A 21,208-nucleotide genomic window follows, 5' to 3' on the forward strand; every position below is an offset into this window, starting at 1 on the left:
GCAGTTGCAGCCTGTTCTGGGAGTTCTGGGAGCAGAGTAGAGGGGACCGCCCTGCAAACCCCTTCCCTCGCCAAGGCCTTCAAGGAAGGATCTGACTCTCCCCATCTCTTCCTTGAGAAAGTTTGGTCCCCTGGGGAACCCATGAGACTCTCCCAGTCCCTAAAACACTCCTGCCTCCACCTTGCCAAATCGTTACCATCTTCCAGCCTCAACCCACACCCCAACTCTTCCAGAAAGCCTTTCCCAATACATGCAGCCTGCACATCCCTCGTTCTGGAACCATCCAGAACCCTTACCCGGCACTTCCTATTACAGCCTCTTCATGTTGAAAGATACTTTGGAAGTGAAGAGCCTTCCAGATGTCCGATTTCATTGAGTCAGGCTTATAGCTGCAGGAATGTCTGCTTTTTTCACTAATAGTAATGATACTAAGAATGGCTACCAGCACCATGTGCTAGATCCTTGACATGCAAGAATTCACTTCGGTCTCTTAAGTAAGCTCATTGTATAGCTAAGGGAGTGGAGGCACAGAGAGGTCAAGCAACTTGACCCATGGCTGCAGAGCAGGTAAGTAGCCGAGCCCAGATCTGAAGCGGGGTTCCAATCTCCATCCCATCTCTTGCCTTCGCACTGGCCATTTCTGACTGGCTTACTACGGTTGCAGCTATGTCTGTCTCGTTGTCTTGGGTGCAGAAGTTTTATCTCATCCTTCCCTAGTAACATCTTCCTTCTCCTCCTTCCTTCCTCAAATGGCTGAGCACACAGTAGGTGCTTTCGAAGTTGTTGTTCCAAGATAGGCCACTGCTAGGGTGTGGGGACACTTCTGACACCAGGTGGCAGCATTGGCCAAAAGTTTTCTCCAAACTCTGGGTCTCGTCAGTCAAGTAAAAACTTAAAACGTTTATTTCTGGTAGAAATGATAAATACTTTGCATTAAAAATCTGGAATTCAAGTTTTCCTCGTACTTCATGCTCCCTCCCTGCCCCAGAACCTTACAAAAATATTTCTGTGTAGAGAGGGAAAGAGCTGGTGCCTGCTCTGGAGGCAACGTCCAGGTCCGAGAAAGGCACTCGTGGTCTGTGATCTGTCTCAGTGGTGGGGGGTCTCCACTCGCCCCACAGGCAGCCTCGGGGCCAGAGATGAGAACATGCTGTAATCCAGCACAGGGGCTGTGTCGTGGGTCCCCAACAGCTCCTTCTTTGGGGATAGTGAGCCCCTTGTTGGGGAGTAGGAAGGGACTGAGGGGCCAGCTCCTTCCAGATGCGTGCATGGGGAGGGGAGTTGTGTCTGGGGAGGTGGGTGTTCAGGTATAGACTCCTTTTAGGGTCTAAACATTTAAGGAGTTCAACAGAACAACCATAGGCCACCACGTTTTGGCAGCTTGCAAGTGAACACTCCAGGGGAGATGCAGGAGGGAGGGGTGTAGGTCTGGGGAGCCCCTCTCTCCTTCTCTGCCCGCAAGGAAGGCACAGGGCGGGAATGGGGGTGCCTTCATGAGACCCCCTGCCATGCCACACCCCTTTCACAGTCATGTGAGATGGGGTCAGAGGGGCCCAGGCTCTAGGGCCAGGGGAGTGGGGAGGGAGGGAAATAAGGCCTCAGGTGGGGGTTGTCACCCCCTGTAGTGGCTGGTGAAGAGCAGGGGGCCCAGAGCAGCCACCCGCCAGGTTGCTCCCACCTAGCCTGGGTAGGGATCCTCATCCCAGAGACACAGCTGCCTCTGGGCCACGTAGAAGTCGAAGCTGTAGCTCTTCTGGCAGCTGCGGATGCCACACTTGTAGGGCGTGGGCCGGTCGCGGCTGTGGCAGTACTTGAGCATGCAGGGGTACCAGGCCAGGCTCAGGCCATAGCGGCAGATACAGGGCTTCCCACGGTCCCCCACCTGCCCGCAGCGAGGCAGCTCCGCCTGCTCTGAGGCCTTGGGCAGAGCCTCAAACACAGAACTGTCCACACCTGGGGGAGAGAGGCAAGGATCAGGGAGGGAGGGAGGGAGGGAGGGAGGGAAGGAGCTCCCCTAGCCAGAGGCTGCTGCCATTCCCCACTTGGTCTCCTCTGTCATTCAACAGGCATTTACAGACACCTCCATTTCCAAGCTTGCCATGGGACACAGAGGTAAGACCTGGTTACTAGGCTCCTTCTTGCTGCGCTCATGGAAGAAACAGATTAAATGGGAATCACCCTCCTGTAGGGCATCAACTGGGTGCCACGGGCTCTACTTACAGTACCTCCATCTATCACCCCATGCGCTAAGTATCATCATCCCTGTTTTACTGATGAGAACATCGACCCAGCGTTTAATGATCTGGTCAAGGTTTCAAGGCCTCCACTCGGCCACACTGCCACCCAGTGCTTTAAAAAATCACCATCCTGGAGTGTGCTGAGATCGAGGCATGGGGAGACAAGGTTGGAAGTCAAGGAAGGCTTCTTAAAAAAGGTGACATCTGGCCGGGCACAGTGGCTCATGCTTGTAATTCCAGCACTTTAGGAGTCCGAGGCGGGTGGATCACCTGAGGCCAGGAGTTTGAGACCAGCCTGGCCAACATGGTGAAACCTCATTTCTACTAAAAACACAAAAATTAGCTGGGCACGGTGGTGGGCACCTATAATCTCAGCTACCCTGGAGGCTGAGGCAGGAGAATTGCTGGAACCCGGGCGGAGGTTGCAGTGAGCTGAGATCGTGCCATTGCACTCTAGCCTGGGGGACAACAGCGAGACTCTGTCTCAAAAAAAAAAAAGTGACATCTGAGTAGGGCTAGGCAGAGAAGGGCCAGCAAAGCACACCCACAGAGGGGCAGGGCAGGTCAGGGTGGCCAGGGCTTGGATCAAATGGGAAAGGGTGCATATTGGGGCACTGGAGGAGACGGAAGGGACAGGCCCTGATTAGGCTCAGGGACTGTATGGGAGAGGCCAGCTTCTGGAGGATGCTTAAGTCAAGCTTGCGGCATAGTCTGGGGTGCAGGCCATGGGGGAGGGTGTATGTGTGTGGAGGGCAAGACCACAGCTTGGCTGGGCATTTCTAAATCTGGGCCTGCCCTAGGAGGAGCAGGCATTTCTCCAGTGCTCAGCTGGCTGGCAGAAGGCACAGCCCTCTCCCCTCCACACAGAGGACCTGAGGGCGGTCCTGGGAAAGGTACCCAGAGAGGGGTCAGTGCTGAGGTCACAGAGGTCAGGAAGGCAGAGACCATGCAGCATGGAGAGGAGCTCCCAAGGATCTTGGGGCAGAGATGCCGGCACCAGGGAGGGCCCGAAGCTGATTTCTGAGAGGTGGCAGTGGAGGGGGGCAGGGTGTCCTTGTGCCCCACTCCCATGACAGAAGGTCCCATCTCTGTGTCCTCACTAAAGGCAGGGACAAGGGGAAGTACCTGGGAATCTCCCTTCATAGGGCCTAACAGAGTCTGTGTGCCCTGCCTGGAGTAGGGCCCTTTCCTCTGGCTGAATCTTCTCACTGAATAGTCACACAGGCACCACTTCCTCCAGGAAGCCTTCCCAGACCAACTGCAGCCTGCTTGGGGAGTCCCTCCCTGAACGCCTGCAGCCATCATGGTACTCTATCACACTTAACTCTGTGCAGATCTACCCCGCAGGGGGACAGGAACTGAGTGTCTGCATCCCTGATTCCTGTGTCAATACATCCCTGTAGGTGTTCAGTAAATGTCTCCTGAACAAAGGAAAAGCTAATGACGAGTCTTGGCCAATGATGAGACTCGGCTAATGATGCCCTGCCCTCCTCCACTGCTCTGTGCTGTCTCCCCGACCCCTTCCCTCCGCCCAGCAGCGGGCAGTGCCCAGCTCCCAGCCGACCTTGCTCCAGCCAGAACCGGACATCCTCCTGGCGGGTGTAGATGGCATCCATGGCCTCGGCACACACGTTGTGGAGATGGGGGCTCAGCAGGGCCCCCTGGCTGAAGTTGACAGCAACATCCATGTGCAGATGCTCCAGGCCCCGAACCTCCTCCGCCTGCCGCACTGCCCGGGGATTTTTCTGTGCGTGGGAGAGAAGCCACTCCTACCTGGCTTCAGAATGCTCCCTTTCCATCTTCCCCTGACCCTCCAGGTCAGGCAAGCCCAGGCTGACTGCCTTTAGAACGCTGGGGCCATCTGCAGGGTGGCAGCCCCACCCCTCTCCAATTGGCAGTGAAACTGATGCCTAGAGTACAGTCGAGCCTTTTCAGCTTCTACCCAGAATGGATGCTTCCCAAACTATGTGCTGGCCACTGGGCTGACCTCTGGGTCCTGACGGAGAACGCTGAGGTGTGGATGGGAGGTGGAGGTGGGTGGGCCAGGCAATCTGTGCCAGGGCATATGACCTCTGGAATCACGTACTTTCCAACATCCAGGGAACCAAGTCCCTTTGGGAAAGCAGGCAAAGCGCAGGGGCGAGGAGGCCCCCAGGGCAGGCTCTGCTGGACAGGCCAGGGAACTCAGATGAGGCTGGGGCGAGGCCCTGGGTCTAAGAAGACAGCAGGAGCAGGCCGGCAGCTTTGAGGGTCTTGAACACTTTATATATGTTAGCTCACTGAATTCCCCCATAACCCAGTTTCAATGAGAAAATTGTGGCTTTGAAAATAACTTGTCCAATGTCACCCAACTAATGAGTGACGGGGGAGATGTGATGCCTGATCTGACCTCAGAGCCCAAGCCTCTAGCCTGTCACACATGGGAAGGTGCTGGAACCAGACGGGAGAAATCTGAGAGTTGGGATTCAGTTAGCGATCTGCAGCTCTAGGGTCAGGTTTGGCCTGTGGCAAAATCAGGGGCTCAGGACCCCAGGGTGAATGGGGTACCAGGGATGAGGGCGAGTCAAGGGCAGTGGGTCCAGGAACAGCCTGAAGATGAGGAGCTGGGTGGGGGGCTAAGGTTGGGGGATCAGAGCTTAGAGCTAGGCTGGCTGCAGGGGTCGGGTCTGCAGGTCAGGATCTGGGCCAGGTCTGCGGGTCGGGATCTGGGCCGGGTCTGCGGGAGGGATGTGGGCCGGGTCTGGGCCGGGTCTGTGAGACGGGATCTGGGCCGGGTCTGCGGGAGGGATGTGGGCCGGGTCTGGGCCGGGTCTGCGGGATGGGATCTGGGCCGGGTCTGCGGGAGGGATGTGGGCGGGTCTGGGCGGGTCTGCGGGATGGGATCTGGGCGGGTCTGCGGGACGGGATCTGGGCCGGGCTGGGCGGGTCTGTGGGACGGGATCTGGGCGGGTCTGTGGGAGGGAGCGGGCCGGGTCTGTGGGATGGGATCTGGGCCAGGTCTGCAGGTCGGGATCTGGGCCGGGTCTGGGCCGGGTCTGCGGGAGGGATGTGGGCCGGATCTGGGCCGGGCCTGGGCCGGGTCTGTGGGATGGGATCTGGGCCAGGTCTGCGGGTCGGGATCTGGGCCGGGTCTGCGGGAGGGATGTGGGCCGGATCTGGGCCGGGCCTGGGCCGGGTCTGTGGGATGGGATCTGGGCCAGGTCTGCGGGACGGGATCTGGGCCGGGCCTGGGCCGGGTCTGTGGGATGGGATCTGGGCCGGGTCTGCGGGTCGGGATCGGGGCCAGGCAGGCCTGGTGGGGCACTTACCTGCCGGAGCTTGGCCATGGCCTCACTGGGAATGATCTCATTGTGCTGCAGCTGGGTGACAAAGCAGAGGGCCTGGAACTGACTCTGCCCCTTCTCCAGCTCCCCCAGGATCAGGGCCCGGAAGATCTTCACATCCTGAAGAAGGGCAGGAGGATGGGAACAGCTGGAGGGTGCGGGACCTTCCCACTGGCCCACCGGGTGCTCAGCTTGGCCTCTGAAGAGGATGCCTGGACACTGCCCGGCAACAGACACCTCCCTCCTGCTGGTCTAGGAATTTTTATCTTTTCCATTTAAACCCGTGACTTAAAGAACACACCCCAAATGTTCCAAAGCCTCCTGGAAAATTGGCAAAGTGAACCACTAGAGTTTTTCCCAGCTGATGATTCCTCTGGGCAGAGCCCCTTAACGTCACCCTGATCAGGGTGGGTCAGGGCCTCTACAGGCACCTGACCAGGGCATCATGGAGGAGGGCTGGACTTTTCCAGTACCGATTCCAGAGTTCCTCTCTCTCTTTTTTTTTTTGTAGTTGTAATGGCTAGAAATCTTAGACATTCTTATTCAGTAGATTTGGGGAGAGGTCTCAAGATGCCCTTGGTGCTTCTGATTGGCCAGGCTCCTGGCCACCGACCTCTGAGTGAGTGGGGTGGTGGGGCCAGGACGGGGTGAGGGCAGAGCAGGAGGCTGGCTGCAGCTGTTGCAGCCTTCCGGCCTGAGGGAGCTAGGATGCCTCGCCTCTTCCTTTCCCTCCCCACTTCCCCTTTCCCCCATGGGGTCGCTAATGGCATTGCCGCAGTCCAAGGGCTCCTTCCTGTTACTGACTCACTGTGTGAATGGGGGGTCTGCAGGAGGATGGAGGGAGTACAGCTGTAGGGTGGGCTGGGGCCCCCTTCCCTATCTGGCTGCTGGAGCCCTGTGCTCTACCCACCTACACCGCTCACCACATGAGAAGTGGCCCCTCGCCTTCTTACCCATCTCTGTGACTTGATTAACTCTGTTCCCAGTGAGAAGTTAGTGGGTCCCAGTCAGAAGTGGTCTACATCTGTCAAGACCCCTCCTGTGGTGGAGGCACCCTGGCCTCAGTGACCATTCTCTGCTGGGAACCCCTATGGCTCTGCACTGAGACTTAGAATGACAGCTCTGTGGATCATCTATTAATGCCTGGGCCCCAGCCCCCCATCACACAGTCACTGAGTACTTGCTGTACACCCGTGAGAACAGAAGTGTCTCAGCAACAGGCTCTGAGCGGCCCCCTTGGAGTCCAGTACAAGCAGCAAGGGACTCACAGCTCCGCCCCGAAGCTGCAATGTATTAGTGAGTCCTCCAGGATTTCCCCTAATTTCTCTGATGTGTAAAATGGGGATGATCCTAGTTATGTGACAGGGTTGTGGTGAGGACTAAGTAAGTTATCTGGAAGATTCTCACATGGGGTAAGCGCTAGCTGGGATTACTCTTGTAGGTGACCAGCAAGCATCGTAGGTGGTCTGCAACAAACGAGTGCATGCCATCTCATAAATGCCCATGTATTTCTGCAGTCCTTTAACTCTACAGAGAGTTTCTCTTATTTGATTTTATTGTAAATGATCTCTGGAACAATGAGGTATGGAAGTATAGGGGGAGGTTTTCCAGAAAGGGAAACTGAGGCTCAGCTGTTGAGGAAGGTTCCATTAGGTTCCTTATGATCCCAGAGATTTGTGAGGAAGGTGAATCAGAGCTCAGCTTAACCCCTGCTTCCTCTCAACAGGAAATCCCTTCTTGGTCATGATGCTGCAATCTCCTTGTCCTGCCAGCCTGGGCTATCTGATCTTCCCCTCACTCAGGTCGGCTGAGGAGAGACGGGAGGCTGCTCTGCCTGTAGCATATTCCATTCTGGGCTCAATTCCTGCCAGGTGAGACTTGATACCAGACTTCCCCTGCTAGAGCTTGGGCCAGGCCATGTCCCTGGCAGGATCCCCCAGGAAGGATCCAAAAACCACTTCCCCGGTATTTTCAGCTCTGACTCTTTGGAGAGAAGTCTATCTGGATATTCACAGCATCTTCTCCAATACCGCAGGTGCATGAAATACCTGGAAGTCTCAGGGCTGCTCAGGGGTCTCTTTGCTTGGTGGCATCGCCTGACTACCATTGGCAAGAGAAGGTATTTGAACTTTCAGACCAGACTAGAGGATGAAAGAAATCTATTTGAGCTTTTTTCCTGCTTCTATATTAATAATGTCATCAATGACAGTAACAAAATGCTGTCACAATGGGAACTGACTGGGGGTGCAGGAAGGGAATGATAATTTCTCACTGAGAGGATTCCCTCTGTATCTCCTATTTGTATAGGAAAAAGAGTTATTGAAATTTATAACTAGAAGAGAAAAAAACATTGTTTCCATGGGTCAAAAGCATGTATGATCCTCTTTAAAATCCTTACAACAGGCGGTAGGAGCTATGACTGTTACCGAGCTTGGATTGGGTAACCTGCTCAAGGTCATGGACTAAGAGGAAACATAGCCAGGATCTTAACCCAGACAGTCTGACTTCAAAGCCTGAGCTCTCTTAACCAGAATGCATAATTGCCTCTTGGATCAGCGAGTCTCATCTCCTTGATGCTCAGCTAAAGAAACCGGAACTCGGGCACACAGAGGTTGTGGGGTCTGCCCTTGATGCCTGGGCTGGCCAGCAGCAGAGGTGGGATTAGGACCTGCTCCCCATCATGCCCATCTGGCGGCAGCCTGCCTTAAGTCCCCCTTGGGAATGTGGCAGCTCTGGCTCGTGGTTCCTGCAACTAACACAAATAAGAGGAGAAGAGGAGGCAGGAATACCCTTCTAACCCACCTGCCTGCCCTGCCAGGACTTCTTTTTTTTTTTTTTTTTTTGAGACAGAGTCTTGCTCTGTTGCCAGGGTGGAGTGCAATGGTGCAATCTGGGCTCACTGAAACCTCCACCTCCCGGGTTCAAGTGATTCTCCTGCCTCAGCCTCCTGAGTAGCTGGGACTACAGGCATGCGCCATCATGCCCAGCTAATTTTTGTATTTTTAGTAGAGACAGGGTTTCTCCATGTTGGCCAGGATGGTCTCGATCTCCTGATTTCGTGATCCGCCCGCCTCGGCCTCCCAAAGTGTTGGGATCTTACAGGTGTGAGCCACTGTGCCCGGCCTCTGCCAGGACTTTTTAAACCCCAATTCTCCAGTCTCTCTTCATTTTTTTTTTTTTTTTTCTGGAACCGAGTTTCATTCTGTCACCCAGGCTGGAGTGCAGTGGTGCAATCTTGGCTCACTACAACTTCTGCCTCCCAGGCTCAAGCAATTCTCCTGCCTCAGCCTCTGGAGTAGCTGGGATTACAGGCATGTACCACCATGCCCGGCTAATTTTTGTATTTTGTAAAGACAGGGTTTCACCAGGTTGCCCAGGCTAGTATCGAACTCCTGACCTCAGGTGATCTGCCCGCCTCAGCCTCCAAAAGTGCTGGGATTACAGGCATGAGCCACTGCGCCCAGCCCTTTCGTCCTATTTCCCCAGAAAAGCACATTCCACTTGCTGATTCCTGAGAAGGAGAGGGCAGCCCTACTTTCTGGGTCTATTTGGTAACAGGGCTCCATCATCCTGACCAGCGTCACTCCCACTTTCCACTCCTCGCACCTCAGACTCCCTGGCAAGGTTCTGGGGCCCCCCTTCCTCCAACCTTCACAGGGAAGGGTGAAAGTCCCCTCAGATGCTAAGCCCAGGCCAGATGGAAGCCTGGCTCCCAGCCTTCCTCCTTGCCCAGGAATCTGTTGGGATGATGTACTTCATGTGGCCTAACACCTAAAGCAGATGCTTAGCTGGGGGAGAGCCCATGACAGGGGCTGTGGGCAGGCTCCCGAGGCTCAGGACCCAGGCTAGGGCCCCCAAGACGGGAAGTTGTTATAAGGCTCCTTCTCCCACAAGCTTCCAGGAACCTCCAGCCTACCTGGAAGAACTGGAGTATACCACATCCAGGGCCAGGATCTAGGCCACGCAGAGGGTGTGGCAAGTACCCCAGGGAAATAGTGTTTGCTAGGGTCCTCGTCTGTATTTTAAGTAAGGAATAGGTGGGCTCTAAGATAGCACAGAATTTAAGAACAAAGGCTCTGGAGCCAGTGTCACCCATGTTCAGATCCTGGCTTTGCCTCTGCTGGCCACATAACCTTGAGGGGATTTACTTAACCTCTCTCTACCATGGTTTCCACATTGGCAAGATGAGTAAAACGACAGTATCTACCTCGAGGGACTGTTGCAGGGAATAAATGAGTGAAAGGTTTCAGAACACAGTGGGCTGAACTTTCAGTTTCTCTCTTGCTGCTGCAATTCCTGGCCCTATGTCTGCCTTGCTCCAACTGAAATCTACTCCACTCCTGAAGACCCAGGAGCCAAGATTTTTCTTTTCTAGATGTACCTACGGCCTAGACAGGTCAGGTGACTCCTCTGGGGCTTGCAAGTAATCAGCCAATCAGTGGGAGAGCACTGATTAGCATGACCTGGGGCAGGGCCTTCACAAGCACCTGGGCAGGGGAGTGGCCTTGGCCAAGACACAGATTCCTGTTTTCCAGGGGATGGTGGAGGAGGCTGACTTCTGAGAACTCAAGTCAGCAAACAATAGGCCTAGGGTTGAGGTTTACTCCAAGTGCAATGGAGGTAAAGGGTGGATGAGGGAGTGCTTGTTGTCCCCTTAAGGTTGGGGCTGCGGGTGGCATGAGGGAGGGAAGACTTCGCACAGTGAGGGACGCCTCATTGGCCCTTGACAGTTAAAGGATGGAGGGCTTTCCAGCAATGAGGCATTTACAGAAGACAGCGAGTCGTGAGTCTTCCAATGCCCCACCCAATCATCCCTCCACGCTACTATCACCCGAGTGGCCGAATGCCCTTCAAGGGCTCCCTTTGTCCTCATCAGAAAGCCTACCCCCAGAGCCTGGCATCCTAGGTCCCTGCTCACAGCAACTGTTGCACTTCCCACGCACTGAACCGAAGAGCTTGTAGTTACCAGGATGAGCGATGCTGTGTCACCCCTAGGCCTTTCCGTGAGCAGGTTCCTCTGCCGGGATGCCCTGTGCTCAGCTGTCTACAGCTGAGCTGCCTACAGCTGTCTCAGCTCACAAGCGACCCTCCTCTGGCTGCCCTCCCAGTGCTGCCCTCACCAGCCCTTCTGCAGAGTTGGCCAATCCCAGTCACTGCCTCTAGAGCGTGAATCCCGCTGTCCGCTCCCACTGTGTTTGCGCGGACCTCTTTACTTGTCTTTCTTTCCAGACTCAACATCTTGAGCCGGGAAAAGTGGCTTGCTTGAAGTGCATCCCTGCCCCCTGGAACACAGCACATGCTCAATAAACATCTGATAAGGAATACACGAAGGATGAATGAACAACAGCATGGAAGAGTTCTCAGAGAAAAGTGGTGGGAATATACTAGGGGAGGAGGGGGAGGGCAGTGAGTGCTGATGAGGCTGGCAAGGGGCCAGGACACAAGCAGGACACAGGGTCTGAACCATGCTGAGGAGGGGGAGGCTTCCTCTTGTGCCTCCCTGGAAGTCATTGGTGGGTTTGAGCCTGGGGTGACATGAGGTACCTGTGGTTTGGAGCTGAATCAGACTCCGCCTGAGGTTGTGAGAGTGCCTTGGATCTCAATGCCCCAGGCAGATGGTCTCTGTCCTCACGGAGCACCTTCTGCCCAGGCAGTAAGTCATCCAGGCCCTCTGTGACCTGCCTCTGGCTCAAGAGCAGCGACTCTAGCCTATTCACGTGGTGGCCCTGGGGTCTGTCGCACAGCTGGGGCTCAATGCTTAGTAGCTGGAGGAACGAATGAATGTTCTAGGGCCTCCATCAACTCACTGGCCTCCAATGTGCAGACACTCTTTCTTCTTGGTCTTGCCTGTAGCTGGGCTCCTGCAGGCTGGTAGTGCTACAGCTGCTATTTTGGCATCTAGAAGGTTTAGGGGATGATCTAGTTCATGGCCCAGTGAGGTTCCAGCAGGGAAGTAACCTTCATGAGTCACACAGTGGCAGAGCCAGGGCCAGAAGCCCAGACCTCCTGACTCTGAATCCAGTGATCTTCATGCTCATTCTGGCTCCCCACTGTAGCCCTTGTCCAGATACTCAGCTCCTCCCTGTGCCCATCCCAGCCATGCAGTCTGACTGGGATCCACCTGTGTCTCCAGAGGGAAGGCTGCTCTGGTTCAGCTGCACTGGGGGAATGCGCTGAGAGACGGCAGGGCACCCCTGGGCAGACATGCTGTGCTCAGCACTGAGGGTGGGGAGGGAGCCCCTGGATCCCAGGGGATAGCGGGGCTGTCACACCAGCCCTGACTGGCTTCCAGACTCAGATAACATTGGGAAGAATGAAACAGGCTGTTTGGCCACAGCCTCAGCCGCTGTTCCTGGGGGTTTATGTTACTCACGGCCGAGCCTAATCTGAACTGACGCACAGGCTCACACGGCTTCCCCATTTGCGCACACCATCCTCTTTCACAGACAAGCTGGGTCTCAGTCTCCTTCCCGCAAGGTCTCCCAGTGGCTCCTGTTCCACATTCCCATTCCCTCCACAGGGGCGCATCTGGGCCTGTCTCCTCCCTCAGTCTCCCCATTCCCGGCAGAGGCGGCTCCCCACCCTCTCATCATACCCCTCTCTGCAGTCCCCACGCCCACCCCCCTGTGAATTCCCCATCTCATGCCCAGTGTCAGGGCACACTCCACATCACCCTCCGCACTTGCTCGATTCTCCTCACACCCCTCCTCCCGATGCCACTTCTCATAACGTGTACACACACACACACACGTGTACATGCATGCATGCACAGGCACACACTCTCACTGCATGTCATCACCTTGCTCCAGCCTGCCTGGTCTCCTCTGGCACCCTGCCTTCCCATCATGGCCCCTAGCTGGCCCCACTCTTCAGGCACTCTTCCTCAGCCCCTCCCCAGAAAGCCCTGGGGGTTGAGGGGAGGCCTGCCTGCAGGGGAATGGAAAGCAAAGGGGGCCAGAGCAGCAGACCGCCCCTTCCCTCCACACCCTGCTTCCAGCCACCACTGTCCAGTGCTGGTCATGGCCCAGGCTGCAGGTCATCACTCTAGGGCCACACAAAGCCACTTGCCCCCCTCCCACTCTTCCAGCCCCCTTGCTCCTGGACAGCTGGCGCTCTCTCCTGGGAGTGTCCTCTGCCATCTTGGTCTCCTTCCTGTCACACCAGAGAGCGTGATTCTGGGGCCCAGGCTGAGCCAATCTAAATATTTATTCCTTTGCTCCTGGCTGGGGCTGCTTCATGGCTAGAGAAGGGGCTGGCTTCGCTGGGCTGGGGAGGGGAGAGGGGGTTTAGCCTAGAGAGCCAGTCAGGAAGCAGTGCCTTCCTAGCCCCATGGCAAAGCTGGAAGCACCCTGGCTGCTCTGCCCAGGCTTCTCGAGCAGGAACGGGGTGGATGGATTCCACCCAAAGCCAGGCCACACACATCCCAAGGCCAGTGCCCAGGGACCTAGGCTGCCCAATGATGAGAGATGCCAGCATCCCCTCAGGGCTAGGCCTGGACAGAGGCTGCTTGTCATGGGGCATTAGCGCAACCACTCACACAGAGCAGTGCTCCTGCCCCCAGCCCCTCCCCAGAACAGTGCTCTGTCAGCCGAATCCCAAAGGTCACCACTGTCCTGACTGCCGCAGGAACAATGTGAGGCTTTATGTGGATCAACTGTGCCCCACTGTGCCGCTGACTCAGTGCTCCTAAGATGGGTCTCCATGCTTCCCTCTCACCCACATTCCCAGCCCTGATGCCTCCCTTGCTCCCTGCCCTTTATCTGAATCCCTAGTGGCAGCACCTCAACACTTGCCAACTTCAAGGATGTTAGCTCCTCATGATGCTTTGGTCCCTACAGCAGAAAAGCAGCAGCTGCAGCAACATGCTTAACGGTGGGGTAGAGGGACCTCCCAGCCTGCGGGCACTGGCACCTCGCTCCTCACATGCCCACGCGGGCCTCTGTTCTGCGAAGGGCCTCTTAGTCACTGTGCACACTGAGCCCCGAGCATCACACTGTTGTCTCTGGTGTACCAGCAAGGAGCCTGGGGCTCAGAGAGGTTAAGTGACTTGCCAAGTCACACAGGAAAAAACGTACATAGTGATTGCTCACCAGTATCTGTGAGATATTTTCTTTTCTTTTCTTTTTTTTTTATTATTATTATACTTTAGGTTTTAGGGTACATATGCACAATGTGCAGGTTTGTTACATATGTATCCATGTGCCATGTTCTTTTCTTTTCTTTTTTTTTTTTGAGATGGAGTCTCACTGTGTTGCCCAGGCTGGAGTGCAACGGTGTGATCTCAGCTCACTGCAACCTCTGCCTCCCCAGTTCAAGTGATTCTCCCCCCTCAGCCTCCAGAGTAGCTGAAATTATAGGCACACACCACCATGCCTGGCTAATTTTTGTATTTTTAGTAGGGACAGGGTTTCACCATGTTGATCAGGCTGGTCTTGAACTCCTGGTCTCAAGTAATCCGCCTGCCTCGGGCCTCCCAAAATTCTGGGATTATAGGCATGAGCCACCACACCTGGCCTTGGTGAGATATTTTCTAAACTCATCCCCCTCACCCAGCTCCCCAAGAGGCCATGCAGGGGACAGAGGAGTTGCAGGCATGGCCAAGTAGCCAACACTCCATCCGCTGGAGGTAAGAGCTTGGGGGAAGTGGTCCATCCCACGTCTGTACAAACGAGGGTCTCTGTGGATTTGTTCCTCTGCACCAAGGTTTTTTCCAGCCTCCTTCTCCCCTCCACCTCCCTCCCCAGCGTTCTTTAGCCTACTGGAAGGAGCCCACTCATGGTACCATGGCAGACAGGCAGTCAGGATATACTGGAAGGAGCTCTGGGTCCTAATCTGGGGTCATCAGCTGCTTGATCTTGTCAGCCTCACTTGAGAGCTCCAGGCCTCAGCCTGCACATCTACACAGAGAGGCACCATTTGCCTCCTGCTGTCTGTGGCAGTGAGGATCAGATAAGACCATGTGTGATGTGAGGGACTGCTCAATGGGTGACCTCCAGACCCTATGCGATCCTCACTTCAAGGCTGGGCCCTCTGCCTACGGAACATGAGTCTGTCCTAAGTTTATCTCCACCACCTCTCTGTGCCTTGGGAAGCCTGGGAGGGAACTAACTCACTCTCCCCATCAGCTTCCCAGCAGGATCCTCCATTATCCCAGGTGGCAGTCTTCATGGCCTACCGGTATCTTTTGCTAGGACTCCATCTGGACATAGCATTCAGGGGTGGAAGATGCTGGCCAAGCTCCAGGGAGGGGGTCTGAACCCTCAGGCAGGGCTGCCCATCCCTAATCTAAGGAGGAATTCCTCACACACAGAGGAGGGACAGGTGTTAGACTCAGGAGCCCCATGTCAGTGAGCCTGGTCATTACATCTGGTGACTTCTTGTAAATACCTGTGAGGAAATGCTCTGAGCTCCAGAAAAGTCTGGGCCTCTCCTGAAAGCACCTCCACTGCCTTCTCCTCCCCAAGGAGACTTTCCATCCATCAGATGCCTCCACGCCAAATCTTAAGGGTGCTAACACAGACAGGGTAGAGACAGACTGGGCCCTGAAAGCTTCTCAGTCCCACATCTATGTGCTGTGATATCTCCCTGGGATACAGGTTCTTAGGTGGCGACGTGGACATTGCACATTCCACATCTTCACTGACTGCACCTCAAGGCTTCCCGTGTTGCTCCCCTATCCCCAGACCAGGCCCCCTGGCACAGGGGCTCTAGCATTCTTTGGACTATCCCTTCCTCTGGCTCCCACTCACTCATCAGTGCCCAGGACAGGGCTCAAGCTTCCAACCTCCATGGGTCCTCGTCCCGTTGAAGTGGCCCTGAGCTGACTCACACAGCTGTACGGTTCCCCTTATCTTGCTTATTCCCTCCAAGGCTCTGGCTGTGGGCCTTCAGGATCCCCTCTTTCCACACTTTTGGAGTCTGTGTCTCCTTATCCTCCCTGATGCTGGGAGAGGAAAGGGCCCCCCATCGCTCACCACCCTGATGCCATCACACATGTCCTTCTTCATATCTGTCAGTATCACCCTCCCCATCCGGTCAGCCCCAAGGCAGGCAGCCTGGAGTGCGACTCATCCTCTTCCCAGCTTTTGGCCACTCGGACTGGGGGACAGAGGTAAAAGAGCAATTGGCAGGAATACCAGCTTCCAGGAGGTGGACCAGGAGGGCTGTCAAACAGCCAGGTTAGAGAGAGGGGACAGTGACACACTTATGATTAGATATGCCAGTGATTATGTACATCCAGGGCTAATTACACCCATAGGATGTGGAGTATAAAGGAGAGTGCTGCCCACCGAGGGTGGCTGTGAATTAGTTCGTGTACTGAGGGCACACAGCATTAGGCCCAAAGTATATGTGCTGCTCAAAACACATTAGGATTAGTGTGGGTAAGAGGACAGGTTTCAAATATGTGACTGAGTTTGGGCCCTACCTTCATTTAACCTGACCTGGCTCCTTCTCCAGGTTCCCTCCCCTCCCCTAGAGCAATTGCGCCAGTGGTTTCCAAACTTTGCTGCACACTGGAATCACCTGGGTTCTTTTGTCACCCAGTCTGGAGTGCAGTGGTGCGATCCTAGCTCACTGCAACTTCCGCTTCCTGGATTCAAGCGATTCTCCTGCCTCAGCCTCCTGAGTAGCTGGGACTACAGGTGCATGCCACCATGCCCAGCTAATTTTTTTTACTTTTTATTTTTTAGTAGAGATGGAGTTTCGCCATATTGGCCAGGCTGGTCTCGAACTCATGACCTTGTGATCCGCCTGCCGCGGCCTCCCAAAGTGCTGGGATTACATCACCTGGGTTCTTTAAAAGAAAAAACAAAACCCAAACGACGGCTGCCTGACTCTCGTCCTGAGATATTCTGATTTCACTGGTAGGGTGTGCAGCCCAGGCACTGGGAGTTTTCAAAGCTCCCCAGGTGATTGTGAGGTGCGGCAAAGCTGGGAGCCACTGAGCTGTGGCATTCCTTCAGAGCTGTGGCATTCTTTCAGAGCTGTGGCATTCTTTCAGAACTGTGGCATTCTTTCAGAGCTGCGGCTCAGTCAGCCTGATGGCTTTCACTCAGCTTCTGGGCAGGGCTTGCAGTAATGCATGATGGCCATTTGATAGCTCCAAGCTACTGAGTCTGCAAGCCTCACCTGGGCTCCAGGCTATGTGTCCTCCAGTGGGTTGATGACTGTGACTGCTTTGCTGCATCAAGGTCCAGGGTGGTAGCGTGGGAAAGAGTTAGACTGTCGGAACTCTGACGCGGGTAGAGGCAAACGGGTGGGAAGGGCTGGAGAGAGGGGGCTGGATAGGGTTGGGAATCAGACAGAGGCCTTGGTCCCATCCCACACGGGGGGGTTCACTGCTGCCCTGGGTGGACTGTCAGGACAAGGCTGGCTGCTCCTGCGCTGAGGGGCTGGCCAGCAATTTTGGAACTTCAAGGAGAAGGTTACAATGAAGAGCTCAAGGCTCCTCCAGGGTTAGTACTGACTTTTCTGCATGACCTTGGGTCTGTTGTTCAATGTCTTTGAGTCCAAGTTTAGCAGAGAGGATCCTTGCTGAAATGCTGTGTGAGGCACAATTAGCGAAGCTAACGGCTCCTATGTCTTGAGCACTTAACACAGTATCTAATACAGAGTGAGTATGTCATAGGCACTACTAACCGTGGGATATGTGCTATTATTATCCCCACTTTACAGATGAAGAAATGAAGGCCTGGAGAGATCACATAGCTTGCCCAGGGTGAACCTGCTAATAAGTGGTAAACCAAGTCTGTCTCATTCAGTCTGGACTGCTTCTCTCCAAAGTGATCGAATGGCAAACATCACTCTTCCCAAGTAGATTAGGACTTTTCCCAAACCACTGCAAATGAGTTTGGTACAAGAAACACAAAAAGCACGACTTCCCAGGCTGGAGTGCAGTAGCACAATTGCAGCTCAGTGATTTTCCTGCCTCAGCCTCCTTGAATAGCTGGGACTACAAGGCACACACCAGCGTGCTCAGCTAATTTTTAATTTTTTTGTAGAGACAGGGGTCTCGTTTGGCCTGAAGATTTCGTATTCCCAGTTTCAAGCAATACGCCTGCCTCAGCCTCCCCAATTCCTGGGATTACAGATGTGAGCCACCACACCCAGCCCAAGTCTTTTTCTTATAGGAAAAATCATTCCTTCTAGACCGAACTTTGTTGTGGAAATCTGACAAAGACTATGAGGCATGAGGCCTTGAGAACTGAGAGGTGACCCACCCTAGAAGGATTTGGACATAGAAGCTGCTGTGGCCAGTGCAGGCAGTGAGTGAGTGGCCTGGGTGAGGGTAAGGCTATTCTCCCCCACACTGCACTCTCCAACTCCACCCTGTCCTAGGCCAATGGAGAAACGTGGAGTTAAAGGGACTTGGGAAAGCTGGTTTCCTTTCTGTGTCTTCCACTCCCAATTCCCTCCCTTGCTGATGAAATTGGAGATGCCAGAGGTGGGTATGAAATGGTAGCTTCTGGGTCAGAGGCTAACCTGAAAATCAGACTTCAGAAACCCGGGTGGAGGTCTGAACCACTGTAGGGATTCAAATGAGGTGCTCGCAATCTCCAAATGCATTTTCTAACTGGGCAGTCAGATGCCCAGCATACCCTCACTCCAATCCCCAGCACCCCACCCCCGCCATCAGCCACTACTGCCATCACATCACAGCTACCTGGCACTTCTTAGCCTCTCCCTTCAGATCACAGCAATAAAAACCTTCCAGCTGTAGCTAAAGGCTATAAAAGCTCAGCCCTACCCATTGCCTTTCACTGTCCTGGCCACAGCCAGGGAAGTCTCTCTGCAGGATTCTAGTGCAGCCACAAGATGATGTCCAGTGGGCAGTGGGGGTGGGAGCCTCACAGCCTGGCCTAAGGCTAACTCTCAAGGACAAAGGGCTTGGACAGAAGATTAGATCCCCAATTCCTGATGGATCCAGCCACTAACATAGACTTTTCAGGAACAGAACACACTTGATAAAATTCTCCTAAGATTTAGGTGGGGAGGCAGAGTGGGGAAGCCAACCCTATCAGCTTCCCTCTCTCTCAACCTGCATCTGAGAGCCTAGCTTAGGCCTGCTGAGTAAGGATGGGCTACAAAGTCTTCCCATTTGTGAACGCTCACTACCCCACCCCCCCCATCTGCCTGCTTATGTCCAATGTCAGTGACAACTCTGTGGCCCTGGGGCAATCAGCGGTCAAGCCTCACCCCCCGACCCCACCCCCTTCTAGCGGTCAAGCCCAACCACTCACCCTGCTAACTATGGCAATCTGGCTGGGTCCCTAACTGACTCCCCAAACTCCCCCACCTCTCCTCTAAAGCGCTCTGTCTCTACGAGGGAGGAAAGACAGGCAGCTTCAGCAAGGGTCCCAGGGGCCCGGGGCTCCCCCAGATATCGAATCTGCTTCACCCCTGCACTCCCCCAGGGACAGAGCCTCACAGGGCCTTTCTTTAGCTGGGGGAAGGAGACAGAACACTCCTTTTGAATACCTAAGACTCACCCACCCTCTTTTCCTCCAGCTTTCCTGCTGCTGGGTCACTGTTAGTCACTCACCATCCTTCCAGGCCCATTTCCTGATAATCCCCCAGCCCCCTGGGTGCAAGGCCCTTCTTGTTCCCTCCACCACACACACACACACACACACACACACACACACACACACACACACACACACACGAGCGGGCTAGTCTCTAACTCCCTAACTCTAATCTGGGCCAAAATAGTGGGGCTGGCTCGCTTCTCTGCCAGGCGGAGTGAAGGGCAGCACTTCTCCCAGAGGGAGGGGCCCTCAGCTGGGGTCTCTCTCCAGGATCCTCCTGCTGCAAGCCCCCCAGCCTTCCAGATCAAAGAGGAGACAGGGCTTCTCCCGGCTTGAGAGGGACCAGGGGCAACCAGCTCTCCCCGGAAAAGTGAAACAGAGGGAGAGGTGAAAGAGGGACTCCAAAATGTCAGGGCTGGGAGGCCTCGCAGACCCCTCAGTGCCCTGTACAGGGGTGAGAAGCCAGGCCCATAGGAGGAAAGAGACTTGCTTGCTCTAGTTCACACAGCGAGAACCCACAGTGAGAGCCCACAGTGAGAACACTTCGCCTAGGACTTTCCCACTAGAGCACACGGGAATGACTCCAAGAAGGGAGTCCAGTCGTTAGTAGGAGTTCTGAAGGAGGGTTAGCACCTGGGGGGCTCTGGGAGCGCTGGAGGAGGGAGTGAGAAAGGGCAGCAGAGGGGTTCTTTGGAGAGAATGAAGGGGTGGGCCCTGGGGAGTGGGCAAAGAGGTGTAGAGAAGAGCCCGGCGTGACCTTGGGCCAGCCGCGTCTCCCTCCTGGGCCCGTCTTTCCGTCTGCAGGCAAGAGGGCGCCTGGGATCCCGGGGGGCTCAGGCTTGAAGGTGCCACCCCGGCGAGTGAGGGCGGCTCACCTTCTTGAAGTCGGCGGTGAAGGAGACGAGGGTGCCGTCGGGCTTGCGCAGCTCGAGGCTGATGCTGTCGGCGTCGCTGTCCGCCTGCAGGCTCTCCTCGGTCACCTGGCCGTCTGGCAGCCGCACGCGGACCCGCAGCTCGGCCGGCGCACCCGTTCCCAGCAGCGGCGCGAGCAGCGGCAGCAGCAGCAGCAGCGCAGGGCGCGCCAGGGGTACCCCGGGAAGGCGCATCCCCGGGGGCCGCTGCCGTCCGCGGCCCCGGCGCGCCGCGTGGGGGCGGGGAGAGGCGCAGGCAAACTTCGCCCAAAGTTGGGGGCTAGTTCGGGGCGCCCGGGAGCCGCTCCGCCGGGGGCCTTGGCTGCGGGGTGGCCCGCGAGGTGGCGCGGACGCACGTGGGTAGCACTCGGCAGCGCGCCCCCGGCGGCCCCGAGGCGGAGACGGCGCTGCCCCGGCGCGGCTCCGCGGCCCCGGGCTCCAGCGCTGCGAGCCTGTGTTTTGCACTTTTCATTCAATCCCACCCCCCGTCACTTCCTTCAGAAAACAGAAACCACCAGGACCCGCCTTAAAGAGACCGCGCACCTCGCGGCCCTTAAAGGGCCCGCGGCTGCTCTCCGCGCTTCGGCGTTGGCCGAGCAGGGGGCGGGGAGAGGGGGCAGCGGCTCCGCGGCTTTGTGCGAGCGGCCTCCTCGACCTCCCTCCCTCCCGGCCGCGCGGAGTCAGCGACCCAGGCGGTGTCAGAAGTTTGCTCTCCCGGCAAATCCCTTCCTTCCAGCAGGGGCGGGACGGGTGACTCTTCCCCCGCCCTACACCGCCACCCCCCCTCCCCTTTTTTTGGCTTGCTCTTGTGCCACGTGGATGAAATAATCTGGCTTGGATTTTTAGGGGTTTTGTTTGGTCTTTCAGTTTCTCTGACAGCGAATTTCTAAAAAGCTTCTGCAAAATCAGACCTCGCTTCGCACTCTGCCTTTTCCCTGCCCCACCTTGGGAAGGTGGATCGGGGGTTCTCGCCCAGCTTTGCCACCGCCAGGTGTTAGACCTTGATGGGTCAGGTTACCCATTGGGACGCGGCCCTCAGGTTTTGTGAGCCCCTGTGCCTCTTTCCTTTTCAGTCCTGCCTCCCGTGCTTCCCGCTTTCACGGCCTTTCCTCAGTCCTGCCCACCACCGCAGACCCGGTTCTTTCAATCATAGACTGTGCAAATCCAGGGAAATGTTAGATTCCAGGTCACTTGGGAGAATTTCCAGG

The 21,208-nt window shown here is 55.7% G+C and overlaps 1 protein-coding gene across 1 annotated transcript; it reads right to left on the reverse strand.

Moving 5' to 3' along the window:
• Positions 1 to 878: 878 nt before the first annotated feature.
• Positions 879 to 20,494, reverse strand: OAF (out at first homolog). Its single transcript, XM_003253283.3, has 4 exons — positions 19,965 to 20,494; positions 5,546 to 5,680; positions 3,802 to 3,982; positions 879 to 1,953 (listed from the first exon to the last, which is right to left on the reverse strand). The coding sequence occupies exons 1-4, from the start codon at positions 20,193 to 20,195 to the stop codon at positions 1,679 to 1,681; spliced, it is 822 nt and encodes a 273-aa protein (XP_003253331.1). The 5' UTR covers positions 20,196 to 20,494; the 3' UTR covers positions 879 to 1,678.
• Between the last annotated feature and the right edge of the window lie 714 nt (positions 20,495 to 21,208).

This window comes from Nomascus leucogenys, chromosome 15, assembly GCF_006542625.1.
Source record: "Nomascus leucogenys isolate Asia chromosome 15, Asia_NLE_v1, whole genome shotgun sequence".
In the NCBI taxonomy this organism is placed as follows: Eukaryota; Metazoa; Chordata; class Mammalia; order Primates; family Hylobatidae; genus Nomascus; species Nomascus leucogenys.